Below are 23,573 nucleotides of genomic sequence, written 5' to 3'. Positions count from 1 at the left end.
AGACAGTCTACCAACTAACGCCTAACGCAGCAGTCTATACATAGCGCGAGAGTTGCATACTTCACGCACATCTTTTGTCGGTTCTCGGTGTTGTCGAACATACATCTTCTCTCCTAAACATATCACAGTGCTAAGTCCATTGACACATTAATTTCCATTATAAGAGCCCTGCTCTAGCGTACATGTCTATCGCATCTTCGTGCGACAAGTTGTTAACTATTTATTTCTCTACGTCAGTGTAACTAAGTGTTGGAAATATATACTTTATAATACTGTGAATCCCAGTGTTATTCAAATTCAATCACCCCTTATTATCTCAACGGAAATCAGGGGATCGATCAATTCGTGGTGTCGATTGTTATAATCGTAACGGGGATTTACGACCCCCGTTGACGTCTCTCCTCGCGATTACGTCTCCCCGCGATTGGTCGAAAATACACTACGAAATCCTGCAGCAACTTTCAACGTTTCACTACGGTGAAACTGGACGAGAGGACTACGGTCAGCGCAGAGTAAACCTACAAACAGGATTCGGGATCTAAAACCAATCAGAGAGGAAACACCCCAAAGGATCCTCAACTACTACGGTAAGCTGGAAATCTGGATTCATTTTTACGTTACTGTGTGAGAAAACCAAGTTTCTCAAGCGTTTCGAGTTCAATTAACAACGATAGTTCAAATTCAATAAACTCCACTAAAATCATGTCCACACCTCGAAAAGAAAAAATCGAAGCCATTAACACCGCTTCTGCACCCGGAGCTATGGATATATCGACTCGTACCATACTCGACGCTATGCAGAAACAAAACAAGCGAATCGAACTTCTTGTGCAATGTATAAAAGAAACACAACAAATGGCCGATAGTGAAAACAAAAAAACGTGCAACAGAGATTAACTATTAGGAAAAAATATCTCGAAAATGAATTTAGGACATGACGCTACTACTGAATTAGGCTCTTTCATTACCATAGACGAACCTAGTACCGCGAAAGACAGACCTCCTCCACCTATTCAACCAGAAGCTAACGATCACCCTTCCGGTGAAGACCGTTTATCGCAATTTACTTCTCCGAGCCACAGATGCGATAGCGTGTATTCCACAGCTAAATGGCGAAGACGATATCGGAGTAGAAGAGTTCATACGCGAAGTACGTGAAGTACAAGCCATGTGTAGCGAACAATCAATCCTACTCAAAATGATTAAGATCAATAAAATTACGGGTGAGGCCGCAATGGCCATCCGCAATATACGGATTAGTGAATACGTACAACTGTACGATGCCCTACGACGAAACGTAGCCACCCGAGCCTCCGTTCGGGAACAACTAGATCAGCTACGCGAAATAACACAGCACTACAACGAAGATGTTTAAAGTTATATCATCAGGTTCCGCAGAGCGTTCAATAAGCTACAGTATAGTATAATAAACGAATATTCGGACGAAATTACTAGACGAGTGTAATGAACGATAGAATGCCGAGAGACTCCGTAACCGATTTCATTCGAGGCCTAAAAACCGAAATAGGACAAGTATTACTCGCCAGCCCACCATACAATATCATCGAAGCTGAAAAGAAAGCTACCGACATTGAGCGATACTTCAGAGAAGATCGAAATCGACGACCAAGACCAATGGAACAACCAACGACCAATAATCCCAACCCAATCATCATTAAAAAACCAACTCCAACACCTAATCCAATGCCAAGAACCTTCCGGCAAGACGAACGAATGCCATGCTTCAGGTGTAATCAAGTCGGACATGCCTCCAGTCAATGTAGAAATTTTCGATCACCCGGCCAATATCCGAGACCACCAGGAGTCCATAGTATAGAGACACGCAAGGAGGAAACGGAGGAACCAATAGACTATACCTGCGAATTAACGCCACAACAGGAAGACTACCCGCAGTGCTTCTACGATCCAACGGACGACAACATAAATTCCTCGTCGACAGCGGAGCAGGAATTAACATATTCAAGAGAAGATGTGTGTTACAACCCAGGACAGTAAAAGAACAAAAATTCTCAATGAGACACTTTAGATTTACTACTAACGAACACGCCTTTGTGAAATTATTCGGTAAAACTCTAGAATTCTTTGTAGTAGATGACGACTTTCCAATCATAGAGGACGGCATACTCGGTTTACCAACCCTATCTAAATTCAAATTTGAACTCTCGAACCAAGAACTAAAGCTTGACAACAATATTCTTTTATTGCAACAGGAAAACAACGTAGCCCCGAAACAAGCAGTGTCAAACACAGTTTACTTGGAAGGAAAACCGACAACGATATGCTTTATTAATGGTGGTGATCCAGCCAAAATAACCAGTCTTGCCGAAAACTCAAATACATACGATCAAGTCTCCATATTTAAAGATTCAGTCAGACTCTCGCATATAGAGGAAACTCTCCGCGAACCAATCAAAAAGATATTGCTGTTTTATCTCGACGTATTCAATTTAGAGACCAACTAGACACAGATTCTAAAAAATACACGGCGTTCTCTACACCACAAGGACACTACCATTACAATAGAATGCCATTCGGTTTAAAGAATGCACCTGCAGCGTTCCAACGCATGATGGATACCGCGCTAAGAGGACTTATAAATAAACATTGCTTTGTGTATTTAGAGGATATTATAATATTCGGACAGTCGATTGAAGAGCACAATAGCAACCTTGCGATAGTATTGCAACGCTTACGCGAACTCGGATTCAAAATACAGCCGGATAAATGTGAATTCCTTAAACCAGAACTAGAATATCTCGGACATATAGTAACCGCAGAAAGTGTAAAGCCAAATCTCAAAAAATTAGAGGCCGTTAGTAACTTAAAACAGCCGCGTAATCCCACAGACATCAAATCTTTCCTAGGACTATCAAGTTATTACCGCAAATTCATCAGAAACTTTTCTAAAATCGCGAAACCATTGACTGAACTTACAAAGAAAGAGACGCCATTTCATTGGACAGATAAAACCCAAGAAGCATTCCAGACATTAAAAGACAAACTCTGTTCATCACCCGTACTAAAATTCCCAGACTTTGCAAAACAATTTACACTAACGATCGACGCCAGTAACGAAGGAATAGGTGCTATCCTATCACAGGACGGACATCCATGTTGTTATGTCTCACGAACTTTGAACCCACCGGAACGAAATTATTCCACAACTGAAAAAGAACTTTTAGCAATCGTATTAGTAAAATTAGAGGAGTATTAGTACGATATACAATACACTAAAGGAAAAGACAATACTTCAGCCGACGCACTATCTAGAATACATGTTCTGACGAGACGAAACGAAAATTTAAACATAGAACTCGGTAAAAAGTATCACGATTGGGAAAAATCTACCGACACGTTACCCAAAATTCTCAAAATGACTCCGAACTGTAAATCTTTCTATCAATTATCGATAACAGAGCTAGGAAGTTACGACAGAATCAACTAGTTAACCAAATTAAACGAAATCATTCGTAAAAACGATAAGATAGGTATAGGTGACGACAGTTTCACAGAAACCGAAAAGAATACGATCAAACGAATTTCATTATTCCTGAACAACACCAGGTGAAGGAATTAAATTTTGCATGGGACCCAATCCAAACATACAGCGACGGGCCACAAAGCAGTCCGATAGGGGACGAGGCGCGGTGTGACGTGGCCGCACATCGCTCCATTAGGGGACGTATTGTGCGCAGGGAAGGGCCCGGTGTGTCGCTCACATCGATTCCCGGGCCCCTCTCGATCGTAGTCGGGATAGTCATCGTGGAGGTTTTAGTCGGTTGGAGTCCGGCTTTTCCTCATAAGTGACCTGGTGTCCTGGGTTTCCCCCACGTTAATAAAAAAAAAGAAGAAATAAACTTTAGCATAAAACAATTTGATGGAACTCAAAAAGTCACAGACTGGATATCAGAGTATGAAGAGGAATGCAGAAAATATAAAATCAAAAGTGATGAGGAGAAAGTCAAAGGTTTAAAAAAGTATTTAGAGAAAACAGCAGCAAAATGGTACCAAACAAATCTGCTGAAGGCTGAAGGATACAACTGGGAAGACTGGAAAGACGCATTTCTCAAAACTTTTAACAATAAAGGTTGGTATGCAATACGATACGCTTACAACTTCAAATACGCTTCAGGTTCGTTCATTGAGTATGCCTTAGAGAAAGAACGATTAATGTTGGAAGTAAAGAGGAAAATGGCTGAAGACGTGAGGATACATTTGATTGTCATTGGATTACCTATCGGCATCCAAGATAAAATCAAGAGAGAAATTGTACAATCAACAAATGACCTAATGGGAATTTTGGGACAATACGAAGATCAGAGAAAAAGGAAAGAAACGCAAGAAAAAAAGATAAACCTGAACAAAAATGCAAATCCACCATCCAAGAAACGACCGTGCACGGTCTGTGAAGCACTGAACTTCCCGGGCCGATTCCACCCAGTAGAATTATGTAGAAATAGAAGCAGAAACGCTCAGAAGAAACCCAAACAGGTAAATTCACTAGAACTATTTAGTCAGTGCAGCCTCAGGAGCGAAAGAAATTATGTGGCTAAAGAAAATATTTCTTGAATGTAAAATAGAGATCCTTAAGTATATGCTATGTGTAGACAATACTAGTGCCGTGAAATTAATTATGAATCCAGAATTCCATCAAAGAAGTAAGCATATTGACGTATGATATCATTTCTTGAGAGATTTATACAATAGAGGCAAAATTGATGTAACGTATGTAACAAGCGAAGAGCAACTGGCAGATATATGTACAAAGGCGTTGCCAAAACCGAGATTTGAATATTTAAGAAAAAAGTTAGGTTTGAAAAGTAAAAAGGATATTAAGAGGTAGTTGTTTGTAAACATGTAGAGTTTTTAGGGAGGGTGTCGAAGTGATTATTACTTCTCAAAAAAAAAAAAAAGGAAAAACTCTACATGATCTGTTTAGTCTTCTAGTTTTTTTTTTTTTGTAATAAATTAATTTGTATGGAAAAGAGAAAGACGGCTGGCAAATGTACTTGAGAAGGCATTGACAAATTAATTTTCAGTTATTTACGACAAGAGTTAGAAAAATATTAAGAGATAATTTGTAAATTTGAGATAATTGTCCGTAGAGATGTAGAGTTTTAGGGAGGGGGGTGTTGAAGTGGTTACCACTTCTAAGAAAACTCTACATCTGGTCTTTTTAGTTTTCTCAAGCACTGAAGCCATCGACAGCGCGTAGACAAAAGACTGCGACGAAGTCAGGCCATAAGCAGTAGAAAGGTGACGTTGGCTTCGGGGTTTTTCAGTTATTGGGTAGCACAGCTAGCGCGCGGATCTAGACCAGCTCAAATTGTATTCTTACTTATTACACTTCTATTTAAATATATTTTCTGCCTTAGAATTTATCCACGTGTTTTCTCTGTTTACACATCGAATAACCTCAACATAGCAAATATTGGCCACCAAACAAGAACTATAAACAATATTACAAGGTACGATACGAAGCAACCACTACCGCTATTCTTAATAGAATTAGAACCTAAAAATAACAACAAGGAAATTTTCGATATTAAAAAAATTTTAAACACGTTAATTACAGTCGAGCCACCCAGACACAAAAAAGACATACCACAATGCATGATGTGTCAACAATATGGACACACTAAAAATTACTGCAACAAGAACCCGACGTGTGTCAAATGCGCAGGAAAGCACCTTACAGTGAACTGCCCACACACGGGCATAAATGATGTAAAATGTTACAATTGCGGTGGAAATCACCCAGCTAGTTACAAAAGCTGTTTAGTACGAAAACAACTTCAAGGTAAACTTTTTCCGCCGCTTCGTAACAGGATATACACTAACTCTCACACACATCAGGATAGCACAGTAACTGAAACATCAACAAACATACAGCATGTAATGAACATCAACCATAATAATACCAACACCTTTGGTAGTCGAAGCTACGCGCAAGCAGCCAAACAGTCAACACCCTTAGATAATCAAATCTAGAACAATAACATCGACGACGCTACAGAAATCAAAGAACTGATAAAGCTATCCATTAAAAACACGGAAATGTTAGCAAAAATAATAAGTGAACAAAACGCAATCCTTAAACAGCAAACGCAACAAATCACACTCATGTTACAGCTACTCACAAACACGCTAAGCAAAAAATAAAAATGGACACGCTTAAAATAGCAGCCTGGAACTCTAACGGCCTACAACAAAGGGTCTTAGAAACTAAAACATTCCCGTACAACAATAATATCGATATACTACTTATTTCAGAAACACACTTCACTATAAAAAACTATTTAAAAATACCGTACTACCACCTCAGGAAAAGCACACGGAGGGACCGCAGTAATAATAAGAAATGATATTAAACATCATTTACACAGTCAAGTTTGTAAGGAATATATCCAAGCAACCACCGTTACAGTACAAACTAGCAGCAACTATGTACCACCGCAACACAAAATTACATCACAAATGTGGGAAGAGTACTTTCAACATTTAGGTGACAAGTATATTGCAGCGGGAGACTATAATTCGAAGCACACACTATGGGGATCAAGAATCACTACACCTCGAGGTAGAACCTTGGAAAAATACATTAGAAACAATAACCTCAATATATTATCCACAGGAAGACCGACATACTGGCCGACAGACCTGAACAAAATACCTGACCTACTTGATTTTGCAGTTACAAAGGGACTAAATGCAAATAAACTATATATAGCACCCAGTCTTGAGCTTAGCTCCGATCATACACCCATAATAATTACATACACTAATCACAATCTAATCACTAATTAAATTAAATAATTTAATAAAAAGCAAAATTAATTCAAACAAAAAAAAGAAAAATTGGACAAAAATCGCAAAAGAAAGTGTGGAAGAGTACAATAACACCAGATACAGAGTCACTGGATTTACTCCGAATTACTTACTGTACGGGAGAAGAATTGAGATCGTTCCTAAAGGAACAATTGAAAATAAGATAGACTTAGAAAGAGACAGAGAAGAAGCATTTAAGAACTCAATGAGAAACTTCGAAATTAACAAACAAAAATATGATAAAAAAAAAAAGAGAGCATAAATTTAAAATTGGCGATATGGTCTTTACTCACAATGGGAACAAATTAAATAGAAATAAGTTGGAGGAAATCCGGAAAGGGCTTTTCAAAATTCTGAGAAGGATCTCAAATTCTATGTACGAAGTGGATAACGATAATCGTAGCCTTGGAGGAAATTTCTTCCATGCGAGTAAACTAGTCCCCTATGAAAAGGACAATTAGCGATGCAATTGTCAACACGAGGAGAGGAGGTGTAAACTCCCTAAGAGTTCAAACGCGGATAAACAAAGGGACTTTCTCTGTTTAACGGACAGTGTGATCTTATTTGTTGTTACGGACAACCGATTTGCCGAACAGTTATTTCACAGACGCAGAAGACTAAAAAGGAAACACCCAACAGATCTCACAAAGGACATAACCTAACATATAAACACTCACCACACTAAAGAAATAAATCAATCTAATTCGAAGATGGTATCTCACTGGGGATAGCCATCCACATGCTATATTATTATACCACTAAGCTATAATATTTTACCAACTGTCCTACTGGACAAATTGTAAAATGTAAATAAATAAAAAAAAATTAAATGAAAGTCTGCGCAAGAATACATACGAAAAATTACTAAGAATGGGCAGAAAAATAATCCTATTATATGTCGGAGATGAAAGGACACCAGAGCCTCCCCTTTGGAACTTCAGGAAAAAACCTTAAAATTATAATCTAGATTCTTTAGTCAATCCGATTGCATTTGTTCAATATTTGTAATAGTGAGCTTGGGCTCGAGGCGACAACCAGTCGCCGAACGTAGTCGCGGCTACGGGATGAACGCTTTGTCTAACAAAAGTATGGAGTAATTCTATAGCTCTCCTTAAAAGAAATATTTGTAGCGGCACGAGACAGTAAACATTCCAATGGTTTCTGTCCCGTGGCTCACCACACGCAGATCCTATTCTTCGGGTATGATGGTTACCAGATGCCGACGCATCTCCACAGTACATGTTCAGCTAGCCTGATGGCCGTTATAAATATTAAGATTTAGTTATCTAAAGTCTCTCAAACAGACAAACAGTCTTTGTCCCATCTACGGGAAGATAGGGAAGATCTATTTTTTCAACAAACGACGCTTCCCGTTAGCAACCTTCCCATAGTTTTCCTCTACAGCATCATCGCGACGGAAAGTCATTCTCTCGTGAAGTCTCATTAGCGAGTTACGTAGCGTCTTTACGCTCGGCGAATATTTTACGTTTTAACAAAGAGCTAGTTTAGTAATACTTGTATCGTAGACAAGTAAATCGAGTCCAACTTAGACTTTGGAAGAAAGTACATTTGTTATCCCATTGACCGCGGATTCGTTTTCGACCCTAAGAGCATTGTCATTAGTGTCTAATCACCGCGGTTACTTGTCAATTCTAGAATATCCACACTTATACTAATAATCATATTTGCACTAGTCAATGTCTTCTCTAATGCATAGCAACAATGTGTAATCCTAATGAAGATTCGTTTCACGCCCCTAACCCTAATTCTAATGTAAAGTCGACATATATAAACACCAGTTGCATGAATTGTTTGTGAACTGATGAGTACACATAAATGAGCTCGTAAATAAAAGTTGTTTTTTATTACAATCAAATACATATTGCTATTGTTATGAATAAAATGAAGTAACTTCGCAAAATGTCAACTTTACATTTTCAATTTGGGTATTTAACTTCATATATACATACATATGCTTTAATCTAATTACTATAATTATATATGCACACACAAACACACACACAGCATTTTAATGAATATATATATGTATTAATATATCCAAGATATATACATACATATTGCATTTTGATTAAATTTAAAAATAATGCATTCTAACTACATATTATATTCGGTTTTGAATGTTAAATGTAAATAATGATGCTAACCCGCGCTTTTGACTATACACTAAAGTATGCTTGCTTAAACTTCAGTGTTGCATTGATGAATTACTTTTCATAAATTGTTATCCGACGTACCAATTTCGCACGTATTACACTATTCGCTATATCTCACGAAGTGCATGAACAATCCATAGTATCATTCATTCATACATATGTAAGAATTGTACTGTTTCTTGCAATAATCTTAACTTTCGTATCAGAAGTTATTACGATATATTATCTTTAATTATAATTTATTATCATTCTGTTATTATATCATTGCAAATATGTTATCCTTTTATTATGTCATTATATTATTATCTCCTACTAAATGATTAAAGCCTTGGAGATATCTTTTTTAACAGAACACAGAATGGTAAGCCAAAGTAGATTCACAAAATTATCCAACTTCTTTCGTTTAGAAAGTGTAGGGAAATGAAGAAAAGTGTGAATTGTATTTTTATGTACGGTATAAAAATTATCAAGCTCTTATGTTTATGAAACATATGATTGACTGTCCAATAGACAACACTTTTGAATCTTGAAGCATTTAATAAATCAATTACACGGTTTATGAACTAACAATTTTTATAAATTCAACTTAATCCAGTGAACGAAGAAATTCCTTCACTCCTTCATTGTTTTTCTTCTTTCGGTATAGTTAGCATTTCATTATTTCACCTTCACTTTTATTCCACATAAATTGCGATCAGTTAGTGCAAGACTTTTAGGTACAAATACTTCTGCACAACATGTAGCTTTATTCGTTTCAGAGAAAACTGGAGAACTATATGTCTTCTTTCACATGATGTATTTCTTTTCGTTTATTAAATGAACTAAATGAAATCGTCTAACATTCTTAGAGATTTTTACGCTTGAGCTATACTCGATGGGAAGAGATATGCGCCCTTTTGCTAACATTTGGTGAAACATGCAGTTGACAATTAAGTTTAACAACTGCAAAACCAGTTAGTATATAACTATCCTCAACTTTTATTAAGCATTACTAATCCTGTTTGCAGACAAAGTAGTATGGCAATTACATTTCACACGATTTAATGAATCATGAATGAATCGTTGCCTTATTTATATTGAATAAGATTTACTTACTTATATTGAACAACTTGCGTAACAAATCTTCCATTAATTCACACTATTATAGAATTCTTGTATTACTGTGAATGTCAATTATTGAAATGATGCGACCATGAAAGAATACTGAAATACTCGTATACTTCTGCATTACAGTAAAATATCTGAAGCTCGTCTTCTCACTTGGTATTCGATGACAGATTTATCTTATATATAATATAATCAACTTTATCATTTTTGGGAGAAGTAATTCGCGGCTACAACTTCTCTGGTGACACCGAAATTCAATTCTTTATTATATCTGTTTGTAAAAGGTTGTGATAAAAATACACTTATAACACTTTCCTTCGTCGAATTTGAACACTATCTTCATATCACATCCAGTTTTTAAGTCAACCATAAGCTAGGACTTCCAACAATAACGTTCTGATCTCATTATTTACATCTATCGCACCCCAAATTCTTGAATTCACGATCATATTCTGCTTTTTGTTATTTAGCAGTTGATCTTTTGTTGTTATTTGTGATTTTTATCGAAACTTGTTTCCACAGTTTTTATTATTAATATTGTAAATTACAAGAAATGTGCGATCTATTACACCGATCTACAGAACAGTTATTGAGAATTGAAGCGGTTGCGAACGTCAGTACCGACAATAAATTATTAAATGATTCAATTTTTATAGTGTACATTGCATAAATCATTCACGTACCACTCGATTGTGTTCCACATACCAGCGATTAAGAATCGCTGGTGCATTACAATGATACTACATAGTTTGTATGTATTACTCAATCTGCGTGATAAGTAAAGAAATGACATTTTTTTAATTTCTCTTGAGCTTTATATATGTAGAGTGGTTGTAGCCAATTTGTTGAGACGGTTCTTCAATCATAGCTGATATTACTTGTTGTTTGGGCTTCTTTTCATCCCTTTTCATGCCGACATCGATTTTTTTGGATAATTTATCAACTTGGAATATGTATACCAATCTACATTCGGTTTAACTGTTAGTATCTTGCTTTACCATTTTTCTATAATCGTTGTTCGTATTGAACGCCACGTTTTAGTAATAGTTGATAGGCAATTGAGTCTTCAAAGCATATTTGAAAATTAAAGAGAATATTGAGCACATTCTTCGTGTAATTTATTATCCAGCATCAACATTCGTCTTTGTCACATAACATATTCTTATGTTCTTGCAGTAGCAAGAAATTTTAACAAATATTTCGTGTCTGCAATGCAACTGCAAAATGCGGTGTCACGTTATTATTAACAACTGCGTAAAAATCAGTAAAATTTTAGAAATAAAGGTATAATTTTGTTCCTGTTACGTATAATATATGAATGAACTACGAAAAGGTGCATAAAGTTTTCTAGCAAAATTTTATACAGTTCAACTCATGAACAACAGGTATTTATAACCGAAGCAATCTTTAGTTGCAATAATTAAATATGAAATACAAAGAAATGATTTACGCATTTAGTATATCGTCTTATGTATATATTGTAGCATGAATAGCATAATAACATAGTTATAGTAAATCATAGAGTAAATATTTTAGTCGAGTATTGTTGACTTAACTTTTTCGATGAAAAGTAAAGATGAGGATTAGTAACATAAGATTGATTTTTACTTCTTGTAATCAAGAACAGCATATTTATAAGATTAATATCTATTCATAACAATTCTATTGCAATAATTTGAGTTTACAAACTCAAGTACTTGAGTAACTTGTATAGAACGCACTCACTAATTGGTGCATCATTTTTACAACGATGTATTTTGCAAAAAAACAAATTGTATCAAATATGTCTTGTGTGTATGTGTGTGTGTATGGCGTTAAATAAGTAAATCTTATATAAATATAAGGTTTGATTACATGTTTACTTTTTATTTAATGTCAGGATCGTATTTCCTTAGTGGCACGAACCTGTTAAGGACTTATACTATATATTGCATTGTTGAGAATATAAGAAATGGAACTGATGGGACTAGAGATTTGTTTCACCGACTATATAAATGTTATGAGAGACGTTCTATAAATGAGTACTCTAATTTGAATGTTTTATATATTTTTGCATAGTACGAACACTTTCTGCATTTTGTATTTTGTAATTCACCGCAAGTCCACCAATATTTACAGTATAATCGTGAGTAAACTGTTTGCTAATTATAAATGCGTAATTTGAAAAGGAAAGATCAGAGAATATGAAAATATTTATTTCAAATTTTCTAAAATTTGAACGTTTAAACATTAAGTGTGGAAAATAAAAGTATCTTTAATATTTCCATATGGAAGCGGAGTGCGAGGATGGAATGTGTCAGCTGAATGAATGAGTCCAAAGACCATAAAAGCAATATATGGATAATATATGCATATACCAATATATGCAATAACGTGCTAAGAAAAGTTAGGTTGGTATGATCGCCGTGGCAGTGACTGGAGTGGTGGAGTAGCAAGTGCGGAACAAGTGGCCATTTTTGCGTCCAATGGGGGAAAAAGACGCAACCGTAGCGAAAGATAAGGAGGTAGAGGAAATCATCAGAGGAGGGGGTGAAGCGAAGCTGGTTGCTGAGCCATCACACGTCAGCACTAGAAGCATGACGAAGGCGGTCCCGCCAAAAGAGGGGTCCTCCCACTCCACACTGGACACGGAGAACCTACGGGCGGAAGAAACGACAGAGGAAACCACCGCCGGCGAAGCGCCCCGCGCGAAGAAAAGGAAGGCCGGCGGGTCCCCCGAACTCCCCACGGACCTAGAGATGCGAACATCTACTACGGCGGACATAGGAGCGGAACTGATCCGTCGAGCCGCCGAGGTGACCAAGGTTGCCGAGACATCTCGCAACCTCAAGGGCACGCAAGGGAAAACGCTGAAAGAAGCGGCGAGAACTATTGCTGCGGGCGCAACACAGATGGTGAGAAGAATAGACCCCGCCTCCGGCGCCCTCGTTAGAGCAAAAGGACGCATAGCGACACTAGAGGCGGAGGTCGAGGCGCTCCGAAAAGAGCTAGCCTCACGCCCCACCGCAAAGAAGAGCAGTGATACGGCTCGTCTCGCCGCAGTCGAACACGAGATAGAGGAGATAAGACCCTCGCTGCACCGGTTTGGAAGAACGCCTTCAAAACATAGAAAGGAGGGAAGAAAAGGAGGTCGTTCCTGACGAGAGCACGAGAAGGATCTATCCTAGGCTCTAGGCTAGAGTTCCAAACGCTCCAGTGACCAAGGGAGGTCAAGCGGCCGTCATGGAATGGCAAACCGCCGAAAGGAAAAAAAGTAGAAAGAAGAAGGAGGCAGAGAAGAAACAACCGGCGAAGCTAACCTCCGGGACAGGGGCGAAGAGCCTGAGGAAAGCCCCAGAGAGTAGATCGAAGAACACGCGAAGAGGCGGAGGCAAGCGAACGAAAGTCGGCGGTAACAATTACAATTACTAAGGGATAAATCGGGCCAATCCTACGCGGAAGTGTTCGCGGCGGCCAGGGACAGCGTCTCCCTGGCCGAGGTCGGCATCACCGCGATGAGGATGCGAAAGACCATTACCGGAGGCGTCATTCTAGAGGTCCCCGAGGTGCAGTGAGGAAACTGGCCCAGGCTGGCAAGGTCGCCATAGGTTGGTCGACAGCGAAGGTCGAAGCCATCGAGCGAAGACCTTTACAGGTGCCTGGAGATTGGGCACGTAAATAAGACCAGCACCGCCAAGGAAGACAAGGAGCACCTATGCTTCAGATGCGGCAAACCAGGGCACAAAGTGAAAGCATGCACTGCCGCGAGCCCGAAATGCCTACTCTGCGAGGCGCTTGGAGCACCATCTGTGGACAGGATGGGTGGACCGGCCTGCGCCTGAAGAGAGGAACAAAAGGAGCCACCTGCGGATACACAGCTGCAATCAGCAACGAGAAAGGCTCCCCGTCGCAAAGCGACCCTAAGCCTGTGAACAAAGAAGCTGGCACGGAGGAAGCCATAGAAGTGACGACACTAGGGGACTGAAAATGCGCATCCTCCAGACTAACCTGGGAAGGTCAAGGCGAGCGCAAGACCTGTCTACCAAACCATTCGGTAGCGCCTTAGCGGTGGTGGCAGAACCATACAGAGTTCTGGATGCTCCGGAATGGGTCGGAGATACGGACGAAATGGTTGCTGTCACCTGGACATCAACGTCGGGGGCGTTCGCCCACGGTGCCCTGCTGGAACGCGGCAACGGATACGTACCGGTCGAGTGGGCAGGGATGGTGGTGGTGGGTGTGTACGTGTCACCTAACAGCGGATGGGCAGCGTTCGAGGAATTCCTGGACGGGGTTGGCGACTGCGTCAAGCGACGACTCCAGGAGCTCCATCGTCGACATCACATGGGCCTCCCCCGATGCATTCAGGCGGATTTCAGACTGGAGAGTAGCCGAGGGGTCAAGACACTTTCGGACCATCTCTACATATTCATGGAGGTGGACACACCTGGACCTGGAACGGCGACTGCAGGCGATGGTCGCGGCCCGCTGCCAAGATGGAAGGTAGAGGAGATGAACGGAGATCTTCTCCGGGCGATTGCTATAGCAACAGCTTGGAGCTGGGAGGCCTCGACGACGACGACTGAAACAGACGTGGAAGAGGAGGCCGAGAACCTTCGCCGGGCCATGACAGCAATTTGCGACGCATCCATGCCACGTGCCACACCAGGCTCGGTGCGAAGCAGAGCAGTCTACTAGTGGAATAGTTCGGGTCTCGAGTCTACGAGTGAGAATAATCCGGGGGAGGCTATGAGTGTACCGATTGTGCCCAGGAGATCAGCAAGATTACATAAACCAAAGACATGTGATAGTTGTGCTACATGTGATAGAATTAAGGACAAATTAGACGTTAGGCTGCTAGATACAGACACTCAATTTTTATCCATCCACCTGAGTAAGCCAAACAGTACCACTGTCGTATTTGATCAATCCGTACAGATCGGTCAAATGCATATAATGTATGTCGCCACTGTAAATCGCCCTCATGTCGCGTGTGCAATAGGGAAATTAAGCCAAAGATGTGCAAATCCGACTGTATCCGATTGGAAAGCAGTGAGGCGGATTTTCAAGTACCTGCTGAAGACCAAAGACTTAAAGCTAGTATACCAAAAGACAGGACAACCTTTGAAGGTGTTTTGTAATTCGGATTTTGCGGGCTCTACGGTAGATAGGAAATTCAGGAGCGGGTATGTCTTCATACTCGTTGGTGGTGCAATATCCTGTCTAAGAAACAACCAATTATAGCTCAATCGACGTGCGAATCGGAGTTCGTGGCGATGCAGGAAGCAGCAAGGGAAACTGTGGATTTCCTTATTGTTAAGGGAGTTGGGTCAATATGTCATATCAAAGCTATGGGGCTTGTAGAAACTATGATCAAAGGGGAGCATTGAGAAAAGTTAGGTTGGTATGATCGCTAGTTACTACAAGCTAAGTTGGCACGACTTCTAGCGACGCTCTTTTGTCTTAGAAGTCGACTACGTGTTAATTGATCAAGTGTATCCTGTGAGTTGAGACGTGTTGTACGAGGCGGAGAAATATATAGAGAAAATCGAATCTGTATGAATCGATTAATTATCAACCCCAAACCTACATCAATTAACATAACGGTTGTCTATGTATATTCCCACCCATCAGCGTTACATATACATAATATTTCTGCATGATAAAAATCATTTTAGGAATAAGAGAAATTCATGCACTTAATAATTCCAGATATGAAAATTCTTTTATGAAGGTAGTTTACGAAAAATTTACCAATATCTATTTTCACGTAGATCTATTATAAAGTCGTATATCGTATGTAATCAGACTGTTTTCGCCTTTCTATTCACACAAAATGGTAACACCATTAGTTAAATTTCACCATTACTGATGATGAAACTACCGATATGCATCTGTAATTCAGAAACTTGTGCGATTGAATATTTTACAGGGTATATTGAAAAAAAGTTATTAAAATGGCACAATGTCGTAAACGTCACGACGTAAATATTTATTTCTAAAAATCTTAGTTTCTGTCGCAACGAGCAAATTCTGTTGCTTTTACCAACGTATATCGTTAATGATAATGTGGATTTAGGAAATGTTTATCTTCCAAATAAAGAATTTTCGGACATTTCCAAAATTATTAATAAAATTTTTGATATTTATTACCTGGAACTGTGCAACGAAACATGATTTAATAATGAAGGATGCATTCCTCATGATAGAAATATGACATATTTGGCATTAATTATCAAACTATACAAATATACAGTGTGGCTCGGCCAACAGTTAAGATTTGTAGGCTCAACTATGAAGACGCATTCAAAATTACTGCATTAAAAGAATGTTTAACCAGTTTCACCTTTTTTTTAACAGTAACTCTATATGCTTCTAGGCTTTGTAGTATTCTTCTTCCTTGTCTACATTTGCTAAGTCTTATATTTGCAGTATATGCAAATACGTATATGCGTATTGTGTTGCTATTTCGCTTACATTGTCACTTTTTCCATGTATATACAGAGTGAGCCAAAATTATATATCACGACCACCGTGGTCGACGTCGAGACCTCGATATTTTATGACAATCATAACTAAAATCATCAACGACCTAAGAAAAATCGACTTCTTCCCACTTCATATTGATTTGTGACCTAAAGATTGGACTTATCGTAACTTAATATACCTCACTTTCCCATTTTCTACTAAACCTTTCCCATTTAGGATAAGTAATTTTTAAGATATAAAGCAAAATGTAACAAGGATTCGTGTTTTTTACGTTTAATCAATATTTTGTTTAGGAAGCACAGGAGAATTGATTCAAAGCAGCTTATATTTTTCTAAATCCCGTTGCATATTAGGCAAAAACATTTCTATTATCAATTTGTTTCTGAATAAATATTAATTCGATTGGGCTAGAGAGGTTGATTCTGGTTTGGCCGGTTCTTAGTTTAACAAGGAACAATCCTTTTATTATTTAACATGCAAAACACAAAAGTTTTAAGTGAAAGCGATGACAAAGAATCCAGTGATAGTGACGTGTTTGTACCAATCAGAAAGCGTCCAAGGCGTATGATTATAGATGAGAGTAGTGAAGAGGAAGGTACGACGCGTCAATCATGGATTTGGCAGAAAGTAAAAAAACACACCAATAGTTTGGAAGTATTCTAAAGCTCGTGGCATAAAAGCGTCTGTTTTATCTCTAATTTAAGCGAGGATGCAAAAATATTAGACCTACTTTCTATTATATTTGATAACAAATTGTGGGAAATACTTGTTACGGAAACAAATCACTTCGCACATCAGACAATACACGACGAGCGTAAAAGACGGAAAGTGGACAACACTTGGTATCCTATTACCTTAGACGAAATAAAGGTCCACTATGCACTGTGTATTTTGATAGGTCAAATAAAAAAATCATTTATCCAACTGTATTGGACTATAAGAGCAGTAGTAGAAACACCAATATTTAGAAAAACAATGCCTTTCAAGAGATTTCGGAAAATTTCGAGATTTTTACATTTTTTTGATAATGAAACTGTTGATAGTAATGATCGACTTCAAAAGGTAAGACCTATCATCAACCTCTGGAATGAACAATTTAAAGAAATTTACACACCCACTGAATATGTCAGTATAGCTGAATCCTTGATGAAATATAGAGGGCGTTTAGCGTACAAACAATTCAAACCGTCGAAAAGAGCTCGATTTGGATTAAAAATTTACAAATTGTGCGGGGCAAGTACTCGTTTCTGTCATGGATTTAAAATATATACTGACCAGGACACAATTAATCGAAATGATAGTGAGTTGGAGAACGTTGTGATAAAGTTATCAAAATCTACAATAAACAAGGGATATACTTTGTTTCTGGACAACTGGTACTCTTCACTCAACCTCTTTTTAAAATTACACCAGAAAAAGGCAAACGTCATCGAGACAGTACGTAAGAATAGGAAAAATATGCCAAAAGACATTTAAAAGCGTATTTTTAAGAAAGGAGAATGTGTATGGAAGTGTTGCAATAATTTGATAGCTCTGAGATGGAAGGACAAGTGCGTCGCATATATATAATCAACAAAACACGAAAGTGTAGAGATGGTTGAGCAATCAGACAAAGAATTACAGACAGTAATGAAGCCTAAATGTATCCTGGAATATAACAAGGGTATGCGTGCAGTTGATTATCAAGATCAGATGTTATCCTGTTTCCCAATCATGAGAAAAGTCATCAAATGCTAAAAACTTTTCTTTTACACCATTAAACAAACAGAACTCAATTCTGACACCGCATAACACAAGTGTAAAATGTAAATATTGTAAATATTTGTAAATATTGTAAATATTTGTAAACAATCCTATTTGACATCCCCCCCCCCGCCCCATCCCTCTCATCCCACCCCTCCCCAAAGTTACACAGCATCCAAAAAGCAAGCTACCGAAGCGTCCTGTTTTGCGACCAAGTTTTCAGGACAGAAAAAACAAATAAAAACAAAATCACATAGAAGCTCCGCTCCCCCAGCGGCTCAAACCCAAAAATTATATTAAACACGAAAAATGTAAAGCGCCGACAAATATTATAGCATGGCTACGTCGTACCGTTGCGTATCGGTACTTTTGCCTAAAACATCACTACAAAAATTCACCGTTTATTGTGAATACCAAAATGTATTTAAAATTGTATCTTGGGTTTAATAAACATCTTTAAATAAAAATAAATAGAAAGAAAATAAATAAAAAGAAAAAGGTCCTTATGCACATGATTGCGAAGTACTCTGATGTTTTCTCTATAATTGTTTTGTATCGCCAGGCATTGCTTATACAAACTACTCGCTAATTACAATATATTGCATTACATAATTATTTCGGATTAAACTTCAACTAAAGATTGTACAAAATAGATTTGGGGTGTTTTAAAGATATCAGTCAGAATAGCATAGCCTTGCTTTCAGAAGAAACTCCTCAAATATTATAACTGTTGCTGGATAATTCCGTGTTATACAAAGAAGATGAAAGCATTGACGATAAGCATGGTAAATCGTTCTTCCTCAATAGTCGATACATCCATAAGCACATTGCCATGTTTTATCCACTTTCATGCAAGAGGCTAGAACAGTTTTCGAAGAGCAGAATCATATCGACAGTTCACAGAAAACTTTCAGAGAACTGAAAATATTAGGCTAAGGTAATTATAGCTTTAGTATAGATTAAAGCCACTTCTTGCAGATGTTTTAGATTTTTCTATTTTTTAATTTATAGAACTTTTTTATTTATTGTTTCTAATTTTTTAGTTGCTTTTTTCTTTTTAATTATATATTTTTTATTTAGTAACTTGGGTGTATTGTGTGTACAGTGCGCATAGTGCGTGTAGTGTAGCCGTAGTGCGTGTGTTGTGTCCAATATAGTCGTACTTTACATCCTCCGTTATTTATATCGCCTATTACAAAATGTCGTGATTTTTTGACCTGATCTACTGTAAAGAATCCCACATTTTTCTTTGATTGAATTGTAATACGATAGACCTTTATAAGAGTATTTTGGGAAATTTGAGCTAGTCAACGCCTTCTCTATTGCATAATAACAATGTGTAATCCAAATGCAGATTCGTTTCACGCTCCTAACCCTAATCATAATGTGAACCCGACATATACATGAAAAAACAGTGTGGATGCGTATATTCAGACAAACAGGAATCTGGCGAATGAATGATCTGAACTGCAATGCATACTTTCAGAAAAATGTATACATATAGATATGTGAGGTGTATAGGTCGTGATAGGTGCGGAAGCCTCACGGAGGAAGAGATATGGGAGGCAACCAGAAGAATGACCTCCCGCAACGTGGCACCGGGCCCGGACGGAATCCCTGGCCGAATCTGGGGGGGAAGTGATGGGGGTCATGGCCCCCAGACTCCGGCACCTCTTCACAAGATGCCTGAGGGAGGGAGTCTACCCCCGGGCGTGACGGACGGCGAGACTGGTCCTGCTCCATAAAGAGGGCCGACCGACGACCTTGTGACACCAATTACCTCTCAGAGAAAAGACATCGACTCCCGACTGTCGGACGCCAACCTCCGCAGGGAGGATTCGCTTTTGCGAGTCTATGCGGGCTGGCAAACCCACGGTCCCGCAGCCAGGGAGGACCGTCGGGACAAGCGTCCCGCTTACGTGAGTCCTCTATGTACACCGCAAGGAAGGATGCCGTGATGTAAGACTGTGTCTTCTCCACGGAACCTATGGGTAGTAGCGCACCCACGATCCTGATGCCAAGGGTGAGACCGTCGGGAGAGCCGCCGAGGTACACTTCCTCAACTCCCGCTTACGTGAGTCTCATCTGGGTCTGACCGTACGGTGTGCAGGTAAACCGTGCGGCAGATACGTGGCGGTACATCCACATGCGTGGTCCCACCGTTGACAAATGAACGGTACCACGGGCGGTCGAGTGTAGCCCTGAGGGCGTAGCGAACCCTTGGCTCGACCAACTTGGGCAAGGACTCGTGGTGGCAGTGGTTGTGGCCAAGTGCTGGCAAGAGGGCTGGATTAAGGGGGACAAAGTCCCCTGAGCCGCCTTCGGCGGGTGAGCAGCGTCCCACCTGCTCCGGATACCGTCCCGGAAGACGGAAGGGCTTGGAAAGCGCCCCGTTTGACCTGAGACGAAAGAGCCTCCTGCGGGCGAAAAATTAGGTAACCGGTACTGTGTACCGAGTGCGCTGGTTGGGCGTATCCCAACTCCGAAAATGGCTTCTAGGGTTGCCCGGGCGCTGTATAGATACTAAATCTCAGGAAAGCACCCGACACCAGGAACCAAACTACATGTCGGACGCCAACGCCGCGACGCATCTTAGTCCACATCATAGATAAAGGCTTCGACTCCTCACCTTCGACGCATCTCCGGCTACACAGAAGCTATGACACACCTCAGTCCACGTCATAGATAAAGGCTTCGACCTCCGACCTTCGGACTCCTTTGGACACGTCACGTTATCATCATAGCCTACTCAACATCCTAAACCCAAAGCGTATATAAACCGAGACTTCACCTAGCTCGAGTAGTACTTGTTCTCCTTCTAGTTGTTGTACAAACCCCTTTTTCTCCGGTTCAGTGTTTCTCTTGTAAGTGGTAAATCTTATAATAAAGTTTTATAAAGAAAAAATAGTAGTTGGGTTACGACTCAGCCTTCTTGTTATCATCCAAGTACCAACTTTACGTGACAACCTCGCCGTCAGCGTACCGGCCGATATGCCTACTGGACGAGGCCGGCAAACTACTCGAGAGGGTAGTCGCCGCCCGCTTGGAACGACACATAGCGGGCCAAGTGCCAGGTTTGCACGAAAGCCAGTACGGCTTCCGGAAGGGGCGCTCGACGATTGACGCGGTCAGACGCGTACGAGCGATTGCGGAGGACATGGTCTCCCGGAAAGGCGTGGCGCTGGCGGTTTCCCTGGACATCGTCAACGCGTTCAACACCATGCCATGGGACAGGATAGTGACGGCCCTGGAGCACTTCGAGGTTCCCAGCTACCTCGTCCGATTGATCCGAGCCTACCTCGACGACAGGTGGGTGTGTTACACCAGTAAGGAAGGAGAGGAAAAGCGATCCGTCGAGCGTGGCGTCCCGCAGGGCTCGGTGCTGGGCCCCATACTATGGAACGTTGCGTACGACGAGGTACTACGATGCCCGCTACCCCCAGGCGCGGCCATAGTATGCTATGCGGACGACACCCTAATCCTGGTCGAGGGTCGTGGTTGGCACGAGACGCTGCGCATTGGCGGAATCGCAACGGCCTGTACGATCCGTGCCGTGAACGAACTGAGCCTGAGAGTCTCCCCTGCGAAGTCGGAGGCCACCTGGTTCTTTGACAGGAAGAGGCGAGGGACACCACCGCCCGGCCTATGCATAAACATGGCAGGTAAAACCGTCCGGGTGGGATCACAGATGAAGTACCTGGGACTCACCATCGACAGCCAGTGGACGTTCGAGCCGCACTTCGACTCACTGATCCCGAAGGTGTCAGCGGCTGCCAATGCCCTATGCGGCCTACTACCGAACATCGGCGGAGCCGGAGACGCGGTGCGCCGACTTTACGAGGGCGTCGTTCGGTCACGAGTGATGTACGGGGCCCCAGTATGGGCGGACGACCTGATGGCAAACCGTCGCAGCATTCTGCTCCTGAGAAGGCTGCACAGAGTGACCGCCATCAGAATCATTAGGGGATACCGGACGGTGTCTCACGCGTCGGCGTCCACCCTAGCCGCGTCCCCCCCGTGGGAGCTGCGGGCGCTGGCGCTCAAAAAGAGATACACCCGCCGGAGAGAATGGCACCCGGGAGAAGACCCCACCGAGCAGGCGGCTCCAAACGACACAGGAACCGCCGAGGAGGACACATGGAACCTGTGGCGATCCCAACTGATCAACGGGAGAAGCGAACACCGAGGCGCGGATGCGGTCCTACCAAACTGGGAGGCATGGAGGAGCCGCCACGGCCTCCCACTCACATTCAGGATGACACAAGTGCTCACCGGACACGGCGTGTTCGGCGAGTTCCTGAAGAAGATCGGACGGGAGACAACGGACATCTGTCACCACTGCGGGGAGGGCAGGGACACAGCCCAACACACCCTGGAGCTCTGCCCGGCGTGGGAGCTGCCCCGCTACACCCTGCGACACGCCATAGGCGAAATACTGACCCCCTCAGCTATCGTGGAAGCGATAATGAGAGGGGCACAGGAATACGAGGCCGTCCGCCTCTTCTGCGAGCGAGTTATGCTCGCGAAGGAGCGAGCGGAAAGGGAGAGAAAGAAAAACTCTCACCCCTGCAGGGTAAGACGCTGGAGAAGGATGGCAGTCAGACGACCCAGAGCCGCCCCGCCAACACCCCAACGGACTACGACCAGAAGAAGTGACAGCGCTAGGGGCAACGACCTCCCCCTAACGCCTACTCAATAGCCGGCTCGAACAAGAGAACGCGAGAAGGGGGTGCAACAGAAGTTAATTCATAACAGGTTCCTGGAGCACCCCTGTCATACGCGTAGGATGGTCAACGTGGAGTTTTAGTCGGTAGGAGTCCGACACTACTCTGCTGTTACGCGATTATTGCAACAGCGGAGTGTCCATGAGGATTTCTCCACGTACAAAAAAAAAGGTGCGGAAGCCTAGTGTAGAGAATGAGATAGGTTCGGCTGCCGGTGTAGATGTAGATGCTATATTTTTCTTCTCATTTAAGAATCGTGGAAGGAAAAATCGGTCTACGGGTGTCGGGATTTTAACCCGGGTTCCGAACGTTCGTAACCGAAGGCGCTAACCACTGCGCTGCCGTTGTCCGGTGTTAATTATTGTCGAGTGGTGGTATTTGTGCTGTCGAATGCCGCCATATATATAACCTAATTAGATTGATATATTCCGTCACACGTGAATTCATCCGAATCTGCATCCACCAAGAAAGTACTCATAAAGAAAAACGAAAACTGGATAACAGTTAT

The 23,573-nt window shown here is 41.1% G+C and overlaps 2 protein-coding genes across 2 annotated transcripts; both read left to right on the top strand.

The window, feature by feature from the left end:
• Positions 1 to 14,096: 14,096 nt before the first annotated feature.
• Positions 14,097 to 14,807, top strand: LOC117240070. Its single transcript, XM_033505927.1, has one exon. It carries the CDS (start codon positions 14,097 to 14,099, stop codon positions 14,805 to 14,807), a length of 711 nt encoding a protein of 236 aa, XP_033361818.1.
• A 2,265-nt stretch (positions 14,808 to 17,072) lies between these two features.
• On the top strand, positions 17,073 to 18,074 carry LOC117240069 (piggyBac transposable element-derived protein 4-like). The gene is made up of 2 exons (XM_033505926.1): positions 17,073 to 17,193; positions 17,323 to 18,074. The coding sequence occupies exons 1-2, from the start codon at positions 17,073 to 17,075 to the stop codon at positions 18,072 to 18,074; spliced, it is 873 nt and encodes a 290-aa protein (XP_033361817.1).
• The last annotated feature ends 5,499 nt before the right edge of the window (positions 18,075 to 23,573 follow it).

This window comes from Bombus vosnesenskii, unplaced genomic scaffold, assembly GCF_011952255.1.
Source record: "Bombus vosnesenskii isolate JDL3184/JDL3185 unplaced genomic scaffold, Bvos_JDL3184-5_v1.1 scf7180000014540, whole genome shotgun sequence".
NCBI classification, from domain to species: domain Eukaryota; kingdom Metazoa; phylum Arthropoda; class Insecta; order Hymenoptera; family Apidae; genus Bombus; species Bombus vosnesenskii.
This window is presented reverse-complemented; position numbering and strand designations above follow the sequence as displayed.